The sequence below is a fragment of the Nelumbo lutea genome, chromosome 7 (assembly GCF_056320005.1).
Source record: "Nelumbo lutea isolate HS-2025 chromosome 7, American lotus-T2T, whole genome shotgun sequence".
Taxonomy (NCBI): domain Eukaryota; kingdom Viridiplantae; phylum Streptophyta; class Magnoliopsida; order Proteales; family Nelumbonaceae; genus Nelumbo; species Nelumbo lutea.
In genome coordinates this window covers 11,164,880-11,182,841 of record NC_142690.1, presented here as the reverse complement: position 1 = coordinate 11,182,841, position 17,962 = coordinate 11,164,880, and the positions used below count along the sequence as shown (strand labels likewise).

At 36.6% G+C, this 17,962-nt stretch overlaps 1 protein-coding gene across 5 annotated transcripts in view; it reads left to right on the top strand.

Moving 5' to 3' along the window:
* CHR5 (chromatin remodeling 5) overlaps window positions 1-17,962 on the top strand; it is a 39,848-nt gene that overhangs the window by 19,423 nt on the left and 2,463 nt on the right. For all 5 annotated transcript variants that reach the window (XM_088955554.1, XM_088955555.1, XM_088955553.1 and 2 more), the window contains exons 11-28: window positions 2,778-2,871; window positions 2,975-3,062; window positions 3,150-3,284; window positions 7,159-7,350; window positions 7,464-7,531; window positions 9,859-9,952; window positions 10,083-10,207; window positions 10,306-10,369; window positions 10,691-10,903; window positions 11,250-11,492; window positions 11,716-11,826; window positions 12,008-12,097; window positions 12,326-12,508; window positions 12,618-12,698; window positions 12,873-13,109; window positions 15,639-15,794; window positions 16,438-16,615; window positions 16,759-16,940. In XM_088955554.1, the coding sequence (XP_088811680.1) occupies window positions 2,778-2,871; window positions 2,975-3,062; window positions 3,150-3,284; window positions 7,159-7,350; window positions 7,464-7,531; window positions 9,859-9,952; window positions 10,083-10,207; window positions 10,306-10,369; window positions 10,691-10,903; window positions 11,250-11,492; window positions 11,716-11,826; window positions 12,008-12,097; window positions 12,326-12,508; window positions 12,618-12,698; window positions 12,873-13,109; window positions 15,639-15,794; window positions 16,438-16,615; window positions 16,759-16,940 (2,534 nt within the window). The remainder of the gene's footprint in view (window positions 1-2,777; window positions 2,872-2,974; window positions 3,063-3,149; window positions 3,285-7,158; window positions 7,351-7,463; window positions 7,532-9,858; window positions 9,953-10,082; window positions 10,208-10,305; window positions 10,370-10,690; window positions 10,904-11,249; window positions 11,493-11,715; window positions 11,827-12,007; window positions 12,098-12,325; window positions 12,509-12,617; window positions 12,699-12,872; window positions 13,110-15,638; window positions 15,795-16,437; window positions 16,616-16,758; window positions 16,941-17,962) is intronic.

Sequence of the window (17,962 nt, the reverse complement as noted above, 5' to 3'; positions counted from 1 at the left end):
CCTTCCATAACTGCACATATCTCAGCTCTAAGGGAGTCACCCACTCCAATTGGGCCTGAGAACATAGCAGAGATGACCCCATTTTCATCTCTAAAAACACCCCCGATCCCTGATTGTCCTGGGTTTCCCCTACTGCATCCATCAAAGTTTAATTTCAAGAATCCACTAGGTGGGGGGGTCCAAGCCACACTCATTACTGACTTGGTCTGCGTGCAACTTGCAATTTCACCCCACTTCCTCAACATGTCATCCACAGTGTAATCTGTGAATATTTCCAGAGATTTCAGCCATTGTACTGCCCTAAACTGTATGATAGCCCTCAAATCTGCTGTCCCTCTCTGAGTTTCTGAGAATATCCTGGAGTTCCTTTCTTCCCACAGTGTCCAACATACTGCATCCCTTAGCCCTCTCCAAATTGTCCTTCCCCTTTTTAAATATATTTATTTGATGTTATCTATCAATTGTGGATTTCTTAAAAACGGGAGAACATGCCTTCCCTCTATTTTGGTTGAATCGTTCTAATATTTTTATTTATTTATTTATTTATTATTATTATTATTATTATTTTTTGATTTCTCTGTCCTTAATCATTGTAATGCAGGCCTAAAATGGTGAAATGAAAATTAATTGGTTGCACAGTTATTTTGATGTATTTCTTTTAGAGAACTATCATCTTCTGGCTCAAAACACTTAATCTCTGTCAACGTCCTTTTTTTCTCTGTCAACATCCTTTTAAGGAAATATCTGCCATACAAATAGGAAATGCCAGATGGAAATATTGTAATAATTCTATGAATGGTGGAAAGTGGAAACATTGTGAAATATGTGGAAATATAGAATTATATGTTGTGAAATGTTAAAAGAAGCATAGACTCTTTTATCTATTGTCCAAAAAACTTGGGTTAATAGTTAAAATAATACGCTATGAAGATGTCTTATAAAATTTAGTTAAAACTATATGGAGTAAGTTTAAGCAAAGCTTAAATTGATAAAAAAGTGTAAATGATTCTTATAGGTCAACCAAATGATCAGTTACACAGTGATCATTTCCATTTTGTTGGCAGTATTGCTGCTCCACATATCTACAGTATTGTTGCCAAATCATGTTATAGTACCGCCTCATGTGCTCGACATAGTGCTGGTGGTTTACATTGGGGAATATGTTGGTTCCCGTAATATATCATTGTTGATACCAATGGAAATTGGAAATATGTCGTGGAAATAGGAAATATTTGGACATTGTAAGCCAGAATCTTATTGAGGTAGGCAGATCGGATGAAGAAACAATTTTCAAAGGAATGAGTTTGCACCAGGTTAGATTCATAGGAAATTCCTGATTTTCTTTCCTAGTCATCCTGTTATAAAAGGAGCTCACAGAAAACTGCTTGTTCTTCCCACCCAGCCAAACTCTTTTATCCTCAGTAGTATGGTCGCTATGGGTACTATAAATCTTTTTCAATAAACGAGCAAAACGTTCAATCTCCCAGTCATTTAAAGCTCTTCTAAAGATGGGTTCCAGACACAATTTCTATCGGAAATCTGCACATACTCTGCTACTTTTGCTTCCACACCAGGGAAATCATCTTTCAAAAGACCACCTTCACACCAGCAATCCTTCCAGAACTTGACCTTGGCTCCTTTCCCCACTTCAAAACTGATTTCTGTGCTGAAAAGATTCCAACTTTTCTCTATCCCTTTCCAAATCCAAACCGAGCATCCATATGACTGATTTGCTTCACTTGGACCCCAACTCCCACTTCTTAGGCCATATTTTCTTTTATTATTTTTCTGCACAAGCTGTTTTATTGCTGACCAAATCTCCAATACCATTTGCTGAGGAGAGCAATGTTTAAATCTCTTAAATTTCTGATTCTTAACCCTCCATTTTTCTTATGCTTGCATACCCTTCCCCAGTATACTAGATGAATTTTCTTAGCCTCCTCCCAGCCCTTCCATAAGGACTCCCTTAGTTTCTTTTCTATGGAGGTTGACATCTCAGCTGGAATTGGGCACATGGACAGTAAGTAGACCAGGACAGAAGTCAACACACTTTTAATTAATGTGAATTTACCCCCTTTTGATAAGTATTTGGACTTCCATGATACCAACTTCCATCCCACCTTCTCTACTATAAACTCCCAAATAGATTTTACAATGCATTTTGCCTCTAGAGGCATGCCCAGATATTTGATAGGCAGATTCTCCACCTTGAAACCCCAACAGTCTGAAAGCTTTTTTATTTGCCTGCCTGTTTTGCTATCAGGGACTGGATCTCTCTGTGAATAATATCTGCTGTGTTTTTTCTGCTTTTGCCAGTGGTCCTTATTGGCAAGAGTTATGATCGGTTAGGATCTTACAAATACTGTTATACATACATGTAAATAACATACAAAGAATAATGAATAGCACTGTTGTTCCAATTGTAAATTTTGGTGCATTATTTTTTTACCGTAATACATTTTTTTGATAATTATTTTTTACCATAATACATTCTGCTATTACTTAATGAACTTGTAAAATCATTATAGGATATTGAAAAATAAAAGAAATTGGAAGAAACTTACAACGTTATGAGTGAATGAGTGTCAAATACCACATTGTTGCCTTTGTTATTTGTCATTTGGACATTGCTGAACTTTCAATATCTTGCTAACTCCATTTCTTTCATCTTCTGAATTTTGCCTGGTTTTCCATTTTTTTTTTTGTATTTTCTCATTACTGTTAAATCATTCAGACATTGACTTTATGTAACTTTTGAAAAAAATTTTGCTCTTTAGCTAGTTTGCGGAAGCTTGATGAACAACCAGAATGGTTGAAAGGGGGAAATCTTCGTGATTATCAGCTTGAGGGCTTGAATTTTCTTGTTAACAGGTAAATTGGACTTCTTTTAGTCCAATCTTATTACCATGAAATTTATGTTCGTTGATTCTGCACCCTTGGCAATATTCTAATTGATGGCCTTTTCATGTCACAGTTGGAGAAATGATACAAATGTTATTCTGGCCGATGAGATGGGTCTTGGTAAAACTGTTCAGTCAGTTTCAATGCTTGGTTTTTTACAGGTAATAATGCTTGCTCTTCTTGTTTCTGCTAGGCTCCTAGACCATGATGTTTCCTCATAAGAATTAATTAGCTCATTCTGACTGCAGAATGTTCAACAAATCCATGGGCCATTTCTTGTAGTTGTTCCGTTGTCCACTTTGTCAAACTGGGCAAAAGAATTTAGGAAGTGGCTTCCTGATATGAACATTGTTGTGTATATTGGAAACCGTGCCAGTCGAGAGGTGAGTTATGACCCATATGTGGGGAGGTTAGTTGTTCTTTGTGATGCATGCATTTTTTAGACTAACATTACAAATAACTGTATTGTATTGTTTTCTGAATATAGTTAAGTTGTTATCTTGCCGATACTTATTTTATGTATAAAGGGGTATGCCTTTTGGTTTTTCAATTAACCTGATTGTGAGGGGGTTAAGGAAAAATCTTTTCATATTCGTATTAGATGTACATGCATTTCCACACATAAAACTCTCTCTAGCCATATGGGAAAAATGGTCAAGGTGCTGTGATTCCTACCATGTTGGTTGTTTTCTCTTTGAATTAAAAATATTAACATCTGATATATTATTTGGTGGATAAATTATCAAAAAATATTTTGTTTGGTGGATAACAAGGATATTAACTAATTGTGAAATGGAAAAAGAAATTTACAATTTGAAACTAGGTCAAACAATAGGCTTCCGTGACAAACTTCAAAGGGCCAATCTACCAAAACAAAGGTGAAAAAGAGCTGGTTAGACTAGTGGGGTGTTGCTAGGAAGATAGAAAAATTATGAGGGAGTTCTTGTGGGAGCTGGTTAGACTAAGGAGATTTGATAAAGCGGGAGGTGGTCTCTTGGAGCTAGGAACACGGGGGTTTAGGCAATTGGTAATGTTAGGAAGAGGAATTTAGCTTTATTGGGGAAATAGATTTGGAGGTGGCCCCTTGAGCAGGATAGGCTGAGGCATAAGGTGATAGCAAGTATTTGTGGCAGGGAAGTTATTGGATGGGATGCTGGTCTTGACCCTAGGGCTTTTTGTTTGTCCCCTAGAAAGCTATACACGGGGCTATTCCTTCCCTTTGTTCTTTCCTCAGGTTTAATGCTTGCTTTGGCCTTGTTCTTTTTGGGAGGGGAGAGTTTTGCTAGGAAAGCTTTGGAAGCCTTTGAAAGGAAGAAAAGAAATATGGGATGAGGAAGGAGGTTGGAAAGAGTTTGGAGAAGTTGAAGATTAATTTGAGATTCGTTGGAGCCTATTTGCTTTTGATGTTTTGGTGCAAGTTTGATTTCAATCGAGCTTTTATCTGTAATGTATTTTAGTTTGGCTGGGAGCTTTTCTGTAGTGATTGTGGTGTTATCTTAACACCTGTCATTTTGTTGTATTTAGTTTTTTTGTATCTGTACTAAAGTTTCCTTTTATTTATCAAAAAGAAAAAAAAAAAGAAACCAACACAAGCTTGTAGAGAACAGAAAGAAAATAAAGTCTGATTTTCATTCCGTTCTCCCTATTGGATAATGAGGGTAGCTTGAGTTACACCCAATTAGGAGAAAACACTGTAACTATGCACCTATTGGTCAACGACTTTGGAACTTCAAAACCAACCCTAAAAATGACCTAACTAATAACTTCCAGTGACTGAATCCCACATCAAAAATATATAAAATAGCAATCCCCAACTCAGAATATAGAAAAGAATTCGAGAAATCAGAAAATTCGTAAACTGAACTTTAGAATCACTTGATGGCCACATCACAAATGGTCTTGTAAACTCTGGGGGTTAGGAGATATTTTTTAGAGGGATGGGGGGGGGGGCAACATAAATAAGGTGGTTCTGAGGCCATTTAAACATCGAATACAAAATAAATTTGGCAACCCTTCCACCAGTGAGGCCATTTACCAAGAGAGTCATTAGATCTGGGGATCTATCTAACACTTTAATTGAGGTGTTGGGTGTTTACTCTGGATCTCAATTCTGTTGCATACTTGCATCAATATGGTGGCTCTGACATAAGCTGAACAATTCCATCCCTTATCCAGCCAATAAGTACTTGGGAACTATCCTCTACATCAATATTCTGAAATTCTCTTTGGTGTAGGGAATGGGTTTTTAGGGGTCCCTGAATTATTACCAAGTGCCAACATGAGAATAAGAGACAAACATCCTCAAATTTCATTTCTTTTATTGCTTAATTGACTTTGTTTCACGCCTTCAATTACAATTTCTCATATTCTGTACTCCCAAGGAATATGCTGGTCCTGTAGTCCTATTGAGAATTACAAATCCTGAAAGCAACAAAACAACATAATAGATCAATCTGATATTGCTTGAGAATCATGTAATATATGGTCAACTAGGTGTCTTTCCAAGTTCCACCTTGTCTTTGATCCATGAATTGGGGATTCCTTGGATGCACTTGTTGGCTATAAGTAATACTAGCACTCCTTGAAGGCGTTTTGTACTTCTGGGGGTTTGGATGCTGGTACCCTGCATATTCTTGTTTGATCTAATGTGGTTTCTGTTCAACCCTTTTTCTTTTTTCTTGTTGTCTTATTTACTGTCGTATCCATTTTTCATATAAGATAGGTATGGATGGACTTGACTCATTTGTAGATGGATTTTGGTACGGCTTGCTTCCTGAGGATGAGGTTGTGCAGCACCTTGTAGAGAGGAAGGTAGAGGGAAGAGGTGTTGCAACCAGTTGAAAGATCCTCAAATGTTCAAATTCCATGAGTTACCTTCATTCAAAAGTCAATCTTTCTGTATGTACTCCAGAAGGGAAGATAATAAAACTATTTTAGAAATATTAGAAGATCTGATCCTACTTGCTACCTAGTAATGGGAGGGAGGGAGGTTTGGTACTGACTGGGAAATCCTCCTTAAATATTCAAACTTCGAATGAAAGTAGTACAACTATTTTTAGAAGGACAAGAAGCTCTCCTACTTCCTACTTAATTAAATAACGATAAAACAAAAAGGGTAAATATCTTCTAGCATAATTCTGCTTCCTGTAAGGTTGGACCTGGCTAAGAGGCTCATTAACCTTGAGTGAAGGAACTTCCCCCACTAACTGTGCTCTAGGGGGATTGGATCAGGCTTTCATCAGAATGTTTATAAAAAAGTGTGCTGTCAGTTTTAGAATTTTTTTTTTTGATCAGCAAAGGTGATTTTATTAAGAAAAATGAGATGAGAATTAGTACAGAAATTGAGTAGCTTGGGCTACCCCATTAGACTTTAAAATTTCCACCTAAGATTTTGCTTCACAGCCTTACAACTGAGCCCAAAAACAATGTTCCCTATTAGTCCCTTGCTTCGCTAGCTGGTCCGCAAACCCATTTGCTGCTCTTGGAGTCCACTGAAATAATAACTGCATGTCCTTGGTAATGTGATTAAGTTTCTTGATCTCATTTCTGAACACCCATGGAGTCTTTCCATTCCGCTTTAGCCAGCTTATAATTACTTTGGAATCTTCTTCTACAACCAGCTTTCTCACACCTATTTCCATGGCTTTTTGTATTCCAAAGACCACTGCTTTTAGTTCAGCTGTAATGGAGTCTCCCCATCCAATAGGGCCCAAATACAGCCCCACTACTTTCCCCATGTCATCTCTTATGACCCACCAATTCCAGCCACACCTGTGTTGCCAAAGCTGCTCCCATCAAAGTTTAATTTGAGGAATCGAGATTCAGGAGGATCCCAATTTTTTAAAACCTTCTTTTTTGCTGATGACGAGCATGCTATAGTCCTCCAGTTCCTGATTATATCATCTGCAGTAAAGTCTGAGAATAATCCCATAGATTTTACCAATGAGATCACTTTTATCATAATCCCTTCTATCAGTAATTCCTTGCACCTTTTCTTTCCTTCAAAAATTCTTAGATTTCTTTCCTCCCATAACATCCAAAGCACTGCTGCCCATGTGCATCTCCACAGAGTTATTCCTCTTCTTTTTGGCCACCTGAAAGTGGAGGCGTCAATGAAACTGCTTATCATATTTTTGTTTCCTGTCCTGTTGCTAGCTGCATTTGGGTCTGTTTTAGAATTTTGGTAATATCTGGTTTTGTCATTTTGCTATTTCATATTCTCTTAGATGTAACTTGATCATTGGTGTCCTGCTGCAGGTTTGTCAGCAATATGAATTTTATACTAATAAAAATAGTGGCAGGAGTATAAAATTTAACGCCCTTTTGACAACATATGAAGTAGTACTAAAGGATAAAGCTGTTTTGTCAAAAATCAAGTGGAATTATCTTATGGTTGATGAGGCACATAGGCTAAAGAATAGTGAAGCTGCTCTTTACACAACACTTTTGGTATAGTGCCTTTTCCAATATTTGCTTTTCTTAATTTTTTATGTCAAGCTGTTACAAGTATGGTGCATTAATGCTATAGTTAATGTAGTGACTGTGCAATTTGGTTTAAGCAGGAATTTAGTACCAAAAACAAGTTGCTTATAACTGGTACACCTTTACAGAACAGTGTTGAAGAGCTATGGTAATTGTTTGTTCTTTTCTTAATTTTTTTTTTCAATGTAATATAGATAACTTATGTTCATATCAAAGTAGATCCTTTATAATAGTGATAAAATGCTATTGTTAATATCAACTACACCTTTATTCCCAATTCAGTATTTTACTAGTATGTGATGCTCAGCTGCTGATGCTGCTAATCTTTATGCTATTTGTTGTTTATTATCATTCTGCCATATATCTTATGTCATCTGTTGGGAGTTTATTTCTTTTATTTATATGCCTTTTAAATTCTCAATTATTACTGATTTGTATTCTTTTATATTATTGGACTGACCTGGTGTATATATTATTGGTCTTTGTACGTCCTTTGTTTTCAGATTGATATAAATACCAATGTAAATGGACGGGAAAACAAATTATACCTGTGTACTTGATTACTTGCATAAAAGAAGAGGGTTGTGTCAGGTTGGAAGACGGCATTAAACTTTTGCCAAATTCATATGGTCATGGGTCCTAGTTTGTCTTTTCATGCTAGGATATTTACACTACTCATGATTTAACAATGAATATGACATTAAAAAGAATGAAATAGCAAAAAGGATTCATATGGCTGACCTCTTATAGTTCAGATAAGGCTTAGATGCAGATGGTGGCTGGCATATAATTTTCCTTGTTAATAACCAATAAGAATGATTGATACTGATGAAAAATTTAGTAATCGAGCTAATATGTTATTGCATCTAATGTTTTTTTTTTGAAAGATAAAAAGAAATTCATTAAAAGGAAAAAGAGAATAGAAATAGGATGGTGATAAGGATATAAGGTATCACCTGAGAGAGAGTGAGAAATACACTGAGACACAACTTACAACCAAAGACCTCAAACTATAGAACTCTAACAGAGACAAAGACCGAATAACAACTCCACCTGCTCTCAAGCCAAGCAGCACCATGAATGGCCAACTCACTAATCCTCCTACTTGAACACTTCGTCCTGCCCATCGTCATCCTCATTTCAAATCTCTCCTGCTATTGCAACTTTCTTCATCCTCTCTTCTTTCTTCCTCCTCTTAAATTCCTCAAAAGCCTATTGATCCAAAAAAAATCCCTCATAGGCCTTACTAGTAAACACTCCCCCCCTTCCAAGGCTTTTCCCAAATCCCAACCACTGCATTTTTCTCAGCAATTTGAGAAAATTCTCAACAGGTAGACTTCCAGGAGTCTCCACCTTTTTTCCATGGCTTCTATCCAGATCTCTCACAGCAGACATGAAATAAGTTTCACTGTTCTTTGCCTGCTGAGAAATCCCCAACTGAAATTTTGATTTAGTGATGACCTGAGTCATCCCCACCGTCAACTTTGATTGTTGGCACATTTATCTTCGGGTCCTGCCAGCACCGAACCAAGCTTCAACCAAGAGAAAACTTTAGTAATGTGAATAGTGTGCAGATTCCTAGCTCCATGTGATTTCTTGGAGGCCACCACTTCAGCTGTTTACAAACATTTCTCTACCATCGCCCTACCCAAATTCACACCTATTCTTTCAATTAATACTTCCTCAAATAGACGATGGAACGATGCTCAGCATCATTCACTCAACTTGGGTAGAGTCACAACAATCCACTTCATTGTCACCATTTCCATTTTCACCACCTCTCAGAATGCTTCCAGGATCAACACCCCCTCCCCCTGTCACAACTTCCTTCGGTCTCTCCCCCAACCCAATCTTCTCTACTTTTAGAACTTCCTAGAAGCACTAACCTGAATCTCTTCAGTGTCAAAGATAACACAGCCTGATCTGTTACTATATAAGCCATCTTATGAGTTCCCGCATCAGACACCAAAGCAGGCTCACCCATGTTTCAATCACAATATACCGGGGCAGAATCAACACAACCACAACTTCACTCAGCTTCACAATCAACGTGCACCACCTTATCTTTCGTGATGACCTTCTTTTCTTCATTTCTAATGTAGTTGAAAATCACCTGCTCTCCTTGACCTTTCTTCCCCCTTTGATCCTTACCCAAAATAGGCCTGCTAGAAGTCCCACGCCTTTTCACCCTTGTGGGTTTGAAAAAGTAGGTATTCCCTCTAACAACTGGTTCGGCTTCCTTGGACCATTAAACTTGATTTTCGAAGAGTGGACCCCACTCACGCCAGTAACCAGCCTCTATGCCATTAATAACATTAAAGTAGGATGTGTAGGGGTTCTATATGCTGAGTTACAGAATATTATGCCATAAATTCATGCCTGAGCCTTTATTGTATATGTATATATAAGTTCATGCCTGAGCTTTTATTGTACTTAATGCTTATTTCTTTATTTTTTTCTTCTTTGATAAATCAGGGCTTTGCTTCATTTTCTTGATTCTGAAAAGTTCAACAATAGGGAAGAGTTTGTTTTTCGTTACAAGAATTTAAGCTCCTTTAATGAAACTGAGGTATAGTCCTTGGCTATTTACTACATGTTCACTTCATTTCTGCCTAGTGCCTATTTTGTGAGAGATCAGATCTGGCTGGTCCTTTTGTTTTCTTTTTTAACCACTTAATTCTGGGTTCTTTTTTGTTCAGCTTACTAATCTACATAAGGAACTGAGGCCTCACATTCTAAGAAGAGTTATCAAGGATGTTGAGAAGTCTTTGCCACCAAAAATTGAACGCATCCTTAGGGTTGAAATGTCTCCCCTTCAGAAACAGTAAATACTAAACTTTTAATGCTCCTCTGCTTTTGTTACCATATTGTTCTTGCTAATTTTAAATGACTTTCGGCACGGTGTTCATTATCTTCATTTAGGTATTATAAGTGGATTTTGGAACGTAACTTCCACAGCTTGAACAAAGGAGTCCGTGGGAAACAGGTTTTTTTTTTTTTATTTAAATGTTTTACATAGAATTGTCTGTTTTTTAAATCTTTAGACATAAAGTCCATTAGAAGTCCAACTTACTTGCTTTTTTTACCATTTACCATGCAACATAAGCTGATATGCCACTTTAGGTGGATAAATTTGTGTATTCTTCTCTCTGACTACCAAGCAGAACCAAAATGAAAATTATTAAGTGGAAGAATTTAATTTTGGCATGAAAAGAATACGTTTCCTTTTATTGTACTGCCTGACTTGTTTATTATTGGTCCCTGCTTAACTGTTACTTGATATGGATTATTTCTCCCAAACTTGCAGGTTTCTCTTTTAAATATTGTTGCGGAGTTGAAGAAATGCTGCAATCATCCTTTTCTATTTGAAAGTGCTGACCATGGTTATGGTGGGGACAGCACCATCGATGATAGCAGTAAACTTGAGCGTATCATCTTAAGCAGTGGAAAGCTTGTGATACTTGATAAGTTGTTAGTACGATTGCGTGAGACAAATCATCGTGTTCTAATATTTTCACAGGTTTGTTCAGATTGTTTTTTGGTGAAGGTACCTGGACATGCATTTTTCTGTTAGAGATTGTCATTGTGCTTTATATGCAACCTTATTGCCCACTTTAATTTCCATTTGCTTATGTATGGAGTTAGTCTCCCTTTTGCTTGCCATTGGCCAAGATATCGTGAAGTTCTATTAGGATTTGTTGTCTGTGTAGTAATGCTTGACTGATCTTCTAGTTGGTTTGTTATCTGTATGTTGTTTTGTTAGCTAAAACTAACTTTGGTGACAAGATGATAATCCTTATTTTTCTTCACTGATATTGATCATGTAGAAATCACCAAGTCTTCCTCTCACTAATCATGTTGTGCAGATGGTTAGGATGTTGGATATTCTGGCTGAATATTTGTCGCTAAGAGGTTTCCAGTTTCAAAGACTAGATGGTAGTACAAGAGCTGATCTACGCCACCAGGCTATGGAGCATTTTAATGCTCCGGGAAGTGATGATTTTTGTTTCCTTTTGTCAACTCGTGCTGGTGGGCTAGGAATCAATCTTGCCACAGCAGACACTGTTATAATATTTGATTCAGATTGGAATCCCCAAAATGATTTACAGGTTTGCGATGGGACTCTCCACTCTTTTATATATAGCATGCTTTCAGAAAATTAATTTTGATAAACTATGTGATTCTACTAATCGTTTTAAGTTTAGATTTATAGAAATTGTTGAACTTGGAACTAGCTCAATTTCTGGGATCACGCATAGCTTTATTTTTTGTATTTTGACAATGAAATTATCTTCCATATGTTAGTTACATGGTTCTGCATTTGTTTGCTAGGCGATGAGTAGAGCTCATAGAATTGGACAGCAAGAAGTTGTTAACACTTACCGGTTTGTTACAAGCAAAAGCGTTGAGGAAGATATTCTAGAGCGTGCAAAGAAGAAAATGGTAATTAATATTCATTTTTTGTGTGATGTGAGTGATTTTATCATTTGTAAAAAATAATTAAATATGTTCATCTGACATACATCACACAATACATTAATAAATGTATTTTTTTATGACTTGTATTGTGCTACTACATCCTTATATTGATGCATATTCTTTTGTTTATATACATGTTGTATAGGTTCTAGACCACTTGGTCATTCAGAAATTAAATGCAGAGGGTAGACTGGAGAAGAAAGAAACCAAAAAGGGGAGTTCCATGTTTGACAAGGTAAGGATGATAGGGTATGCTTTTTAGATGATTTTAGCTTTTCTGGATGTGTATTTAATACACATAGGTTGTTTTAAGATTTAATATTATTAGTCAGTATTTTCAGAGTGAAGATGTTCGTTTTTCTTACATCCTCTTTATAACTTTTAATGGGTCCAATTGTTGCATTCTCTTACAGCTATATTATTGACATATTTTGGTTCCTTTGAATGTGTTTCCTACTTCCAGAATGAGCTCTCAGCGATTCTGAGGTTTGGGGCAGAGGAACTCTTTAAGGAAGACAAAAATGATGAAGAAAGTAAGAAGAGACTGTTAAGTATGGATATTGATGAGATTCTTGAGAGAGCTGAGAAGGTTGAAGAGAAGGGGGCTGAAGTGGAGCAAGGAAATGAATTGCTAAGTGCTTTTAAGGCAAGAATATATTACACACATTTTTGATGAATAATATGGTATCATTGATATAGGCATAGCCCAAACTTGTTTCTCTAACATGTTCTTGTGTGCTTGTCATTCCATCCAGGTTGCTAATTTTTGCAGTGCTGAAGATGATGCAACATTTTGGAGTCGTATGATTCAACCAGAAGCAGTAGCACACGCTGAAGTATGGACTCTTTACATTGAATATGATATTCCATAAAAATCCAGGCGCCTATTTATGTTCATGTTTCTTATATTATTTATTTCTTGTTTCTGTTATTAATTCCCAATTTCATGTAAAGGTTTTTTTCCAGTATTTTTTTTTTTACTCAAGTTATCTGCCCCATTTGAAATACAGGAGGCTTTAGCTCCTCGTGCTGCAAGAAATACCAAGAGCTATGCAGAAGCTAACCAACCTGAGAAAAGTACCAAGAGGAAAAAGAGGGGCATTGAATCTCAGGATAGAGTCCAGAAGCGCCGCAAAGCTGATTCATCAGTATATTCTGCACCATTGATTGAGGGGGCAGCAGCTCAAGTAAGGAGATGGACTTGTGGGAACTTGTCAAAGAAAGATGCTGCTCTATTTGCACGTGCGGTAATATAATGTTTTTATCCCTAGCATATTATTTAACGGCATCCTTTGCCCTACACTGTGTTTCTCTAATATAGCCATGCGAGTGCTTTTGAAGTCGAGCAATTAATTTATGAATCATGAAATAGTTTACTTTGATGTCTATTTTTATTTGTTTTCTCCATTTTATATTCTTAAATTTTAGTAGGTGAGGCTGTAAGTGAATCATGAAATAGTTTACTTTGATGTCTATTTTTATTTGTTTTCTCCATTTTATATTCTTAAATTTTAGTAGGTGAGGCTGTAAGCTTATTAACCATATACGAAGTTTGTGGCAACAAGGTTACCTCCTATTACTCTGTTTATGTCATTGATTCTTAAGCTTGGTCCTTTTTCTCCTTGATTGGTTGCTGCTTTTTAGGAAAAGTAAATGATAAACGAGATGGACTAGGTGAGAGGCTGTATGCTTCTGCAATGCATATTAACAGAAAGACAACTTATTTCCTAATCTATGAAATTACTTGTATGGTTTTATCAATAATTTTTTTTTTTTTAATCTGGTTCTCTATTAACCATTTTATCTTGTAACATGTACTTGAGTTGGGATGTTGTTCATACATGTTTAAATGCTTTGGATATGGATAGAGACGGGCAAGCTTTTTATTTGCATGAATTGTGGCATTTCTGTGAAATTTCAATGATTGTTTATGACTGCCATATTTGCTATTATATGATATTAATTACTTTAATGTATTATTTTTCACTGTTTTAGCATATTTTTCATTATCTTATATCTATTGTTCTTTAAACTATGTTCAAAATAAATATGTATATACAGGAGAAAAGGTTCCTTGATTGGGACAAGTATGGGACTTTCCCACAGGACCTGGCTTATTTCTATTGTGCATAGGGTTGATGTGGTTGATCCAAGCCAACCGTTAGATAGGGGACCCTCTAGAGACCCATATTTACTCCCCATTATTAACTTCAGTGCTTGACCTTGTTTTGATATTTAACCTGAACTACATGGATTCTCACGCTAATATTTTTATTTAAAACCTGCCTACAAATTGAGGATTCAACAAGCAAAAGTATTCCCTTATAATAGAGGATTTGCCCACATAAGTTGGGAAATTCTTACAGATGAGTTTCTTTGAGGTTTACAGTTCTATAATGATATGATTAATAAAACCATTCCCATATATATTTGTCTATAACTATTTTATTGAGTTATTTGGTTTTGGTTTCAATGAAACTATGAAAATTTTATTGTAGTTTTGCCTGGTAAATGGTGATTCCTTTCGTTGAATTTTGATAAAGTTTGAAATTGCAGAATTGTATCATAGTTGTAGTGGTGGAGACAATCCAACTACTTTGAAGATAATCCACTTCTTCACTTTTATCTTCGAAATTCTGATAAAAAAGGTGTCTTCATATTGGTAGTAAAAACGGTTCTGATGAGCACGACATTGCACTTATTTAGATCTCAACAAGCAAAGTGTTGTTTTTGTTGGGATTGAAATCCCTTTTTAACAGTGTGCAAATCAATAATGTAATTAACAAATAATAGCCAAAGAGAAAAATAATCAAACACCACAAGAGAGATGGAAAACCAGAATTTAAACATGGAAAACCTTCCAATATGAAGAGTAAAAACCACGGGGCACTAACCCGGAATTTTTCCACTATCAACAAGATTAATGGGAATTACAACTACTCCAATTCCAACTAGAGAATAGCAACTTCAAGAGACAAGAACCTCTCTTGAATATAAGAAAACAGTCATCAAATGAGACATATTTCAATCAACAAAACATGAGAAAGATCTCACCAAACAAGCTGCCCAAATCCTCTCCAAAACCACTGTTGAAGAGCCAAGAAACCCACCAAAATCCTTGGTGAAAAAGAGTAAAACAGCAGCCACAATGGTTGATTGAATATGTTCTTGTTCACGTACCAAGTAGTTTGAATCCCTTCTTCTCTTGTAAAAGATGATTTTTTGCCCACTCTCTTCTCTCTCTTTTTTTTTCAAAGAGGATACCAACTTGAGTGTCTAAAATGCCAAGAAACTCTTCTCACCAAGACAAAATGAGGCTTGTAGAGAAAGCCAAAGGATAGTGGAGAGTGGGTCCCACCATCTACTAACATGAAACAAGACATGGCAATTGTCTCTCTCTTTCCATCTTTCTCAAGTTACGTGTTGGACAAGAAACCCAACAAATCTCCCCCTCCCGACTCATGAGGAGTGTGCAACTCACAAGAAACCCAACATTACGTGTTGGACACGGCAATTTGTCTCTCTCTTTCCATCATATCTGAGCCATTCTTGTCGGTATGGATATTTTCTAGTTGCACTAACGTTTGCTCTAACACATCTCTAATCCAATGGTATCTCACATCAACCACTTGGTTTTGTTTGGTATAGTGAGTATTTTTGCATTATTAGTTCCGATTAATAAGCTGTTGTTAACTGTTGTGTTGTCATCATAACCTTCGAGTACTTTGCATGTACGTACAAAGTATAATTACAGCTCTGACCTTTTTGTAACTTAGGTTAAGAAGTTTGGGAATCAGAGCCAAATTAGCTCAATAGTGGCGGAAGTTGGTGGTACTATTGAAGCAGCTCCTTATGATGCACAGATTGAGCTGTTCGATGCATTTATTGATGGTTGTAGAGATGCAGTTAAAGGAGGGAATCTGGATCCAAAGGTAGGCGCTTTGGCATGGGATTGCATTTCCTACCCATAAGAGCTCAACCCACACTTACCCACATGACATCATGTCCACACAGGGAACATCTCCTGTACTTGTATGTTATTGTGCACAGGGGGATGTTCCCAATTCACAGGTTTAGTGTTTTGTGGGTAGGCACCTTAGCATGAGCTTAGATTTCCTACCCATAAGAGCTCTACCCACACTTACCCACATGACATCACATCCACACATAGGGAACATCTCCTGTACTTGTATGTTATTGTGCACAGGGGGATGTTCCCAATTCACAGGTTTAGTGTTTTGTGGGTAGGCACCTTAGCACGAGCTTAGATTTCCTACCCATAAGAGCTCTACCCACACTTACCCACATGACATCACATCCACACATAGGGAACATCTCCTGTACTTGTATGTTATTGTGCATGGGGGGATGTTCCCAATTCACAGGTGTAGTGTTTTGTGGGTAGGTGTGGGTAGACTTCTTGTGGGTAGGAGATCCGGAGTCCTTTGGCACTTATGGGAAATTGCATTCATGAATACTATATTTGGAAGTTGTTATTCGATGTATTTGTGTCAAGAATTGATCTATTTGGCTCTGTAATTTTGTAAGTTTAAAGTTCCACGTGATTTTGCCTAGGGGACTCTCTTGGATTTTTTTGGTGTTCCTGTAAAGGCACATGAGGTACTAGATCGTGTACAAGAACTTCAGCTCCTAGCAAAGCGCATAAAAAGGTACCAAGATCCAGTTGCACAGTTTCGATTGCTAATGCACTTTAGGGGACCCCAGTGGTCTAAAGCTTGTGCCTGGAATCAAGGTAGAGACTAAAGTCCCTTCTGCTGCTATTATTGTTGTTGTTGTTATGATAGTGTTGATGATATTGTCATTTATTTTTTTCATTTTTGTAGTTATTTTGCTGCTGTTATCTAATGCAATTTTCTTTGGTGGAACTCTTGGTAGTTGATGATGCTAGGTTGCTTTTAGGAATACATTACCATGGATTTGGAAACTGGCAAAAAATAAGGTTGGATCCAAGGCTTGGCCTTACAAAGAAGATTGCACCTCCAGAACTTGGAGATGGTGAAACATTTTTACCGCGTGCACCTAACTTGGACTCGCGTGCTTCTGCACTTTTGAAAAAGGTTTGCTACTTTGTATTATTCACAATCATGTTAAGTTTCTATTTATACTGGTACAGTGCTCTATCTAAATCAAGGCTGGTCAACTTTCCGGTTCTTGGTCTGTATTGTTATTTAAAGTAATGCCAGCATGCAAGATTTTAAGCCTAGCATTGGTTGTCAGAACTGAGAAAGCGATACATATTTACAAGTTACAACTAGTAATGTGGTTTATCATCATATCCCTCAATATCAGTGTCTTTCTTTGTGGGACAGGCAGATGATTAACATGGCTTGTATGTTAGAGTATTGTATGACTTAGTTATCTGAGTTTCTTCACCTAGATTTTAGTGCTCTTGTTATGATCTTGACTAATTTTTTTCATTATCCAAAAAATTATTTACTATGGATGGAATTACCAGATACTTATATATTGGCATAACTACAATTTTATAAAAATAAATAATTTTTGATGCCAAGTAACTTAGAAATAAATGCAATTTGTTTGTTCTATAAACCCTACATGGTTCTTTTCCTTGAAAAAAAGTACAATTTCTTTTAGTAAAAGAAGACAAATCATTCACATGGGCTAATGTACATAACATTTATAAAGAATTTTAGTGAAACTGCATACTGGAACAAAAATTAGGGAGTGCAGAGGCGTTGCTATACAAAAAGACCTTCCTACTCCCCTCTAAGCTAAATTCTTTAATGCCTGAATATGGATACTGATGTGGACACATAACAATGCGGATAAATTATCCCATTCATTATGCGAATGTTGTGCTTTTGTGTCTAGTTTGTGAAGCTGAGTGCCATTTTTGAATTCCTATAGGTTGCCAAATTTGACTGAACTTCTAACGTGTAGAATTTTTGGTATAATTTCTTGAAACATAAAATGTGTTGTATTGAGTATGTTATGTTGAACATTACTATGCTATTAGATGTGCTGTGCAAGCAGGATTAGCATGCTCTGTAAGCAAGATTCAGAAAGTGCTATTTTTTGCACTCTCTTGGTATATCGACATTTTTAATGCCTATGCCTC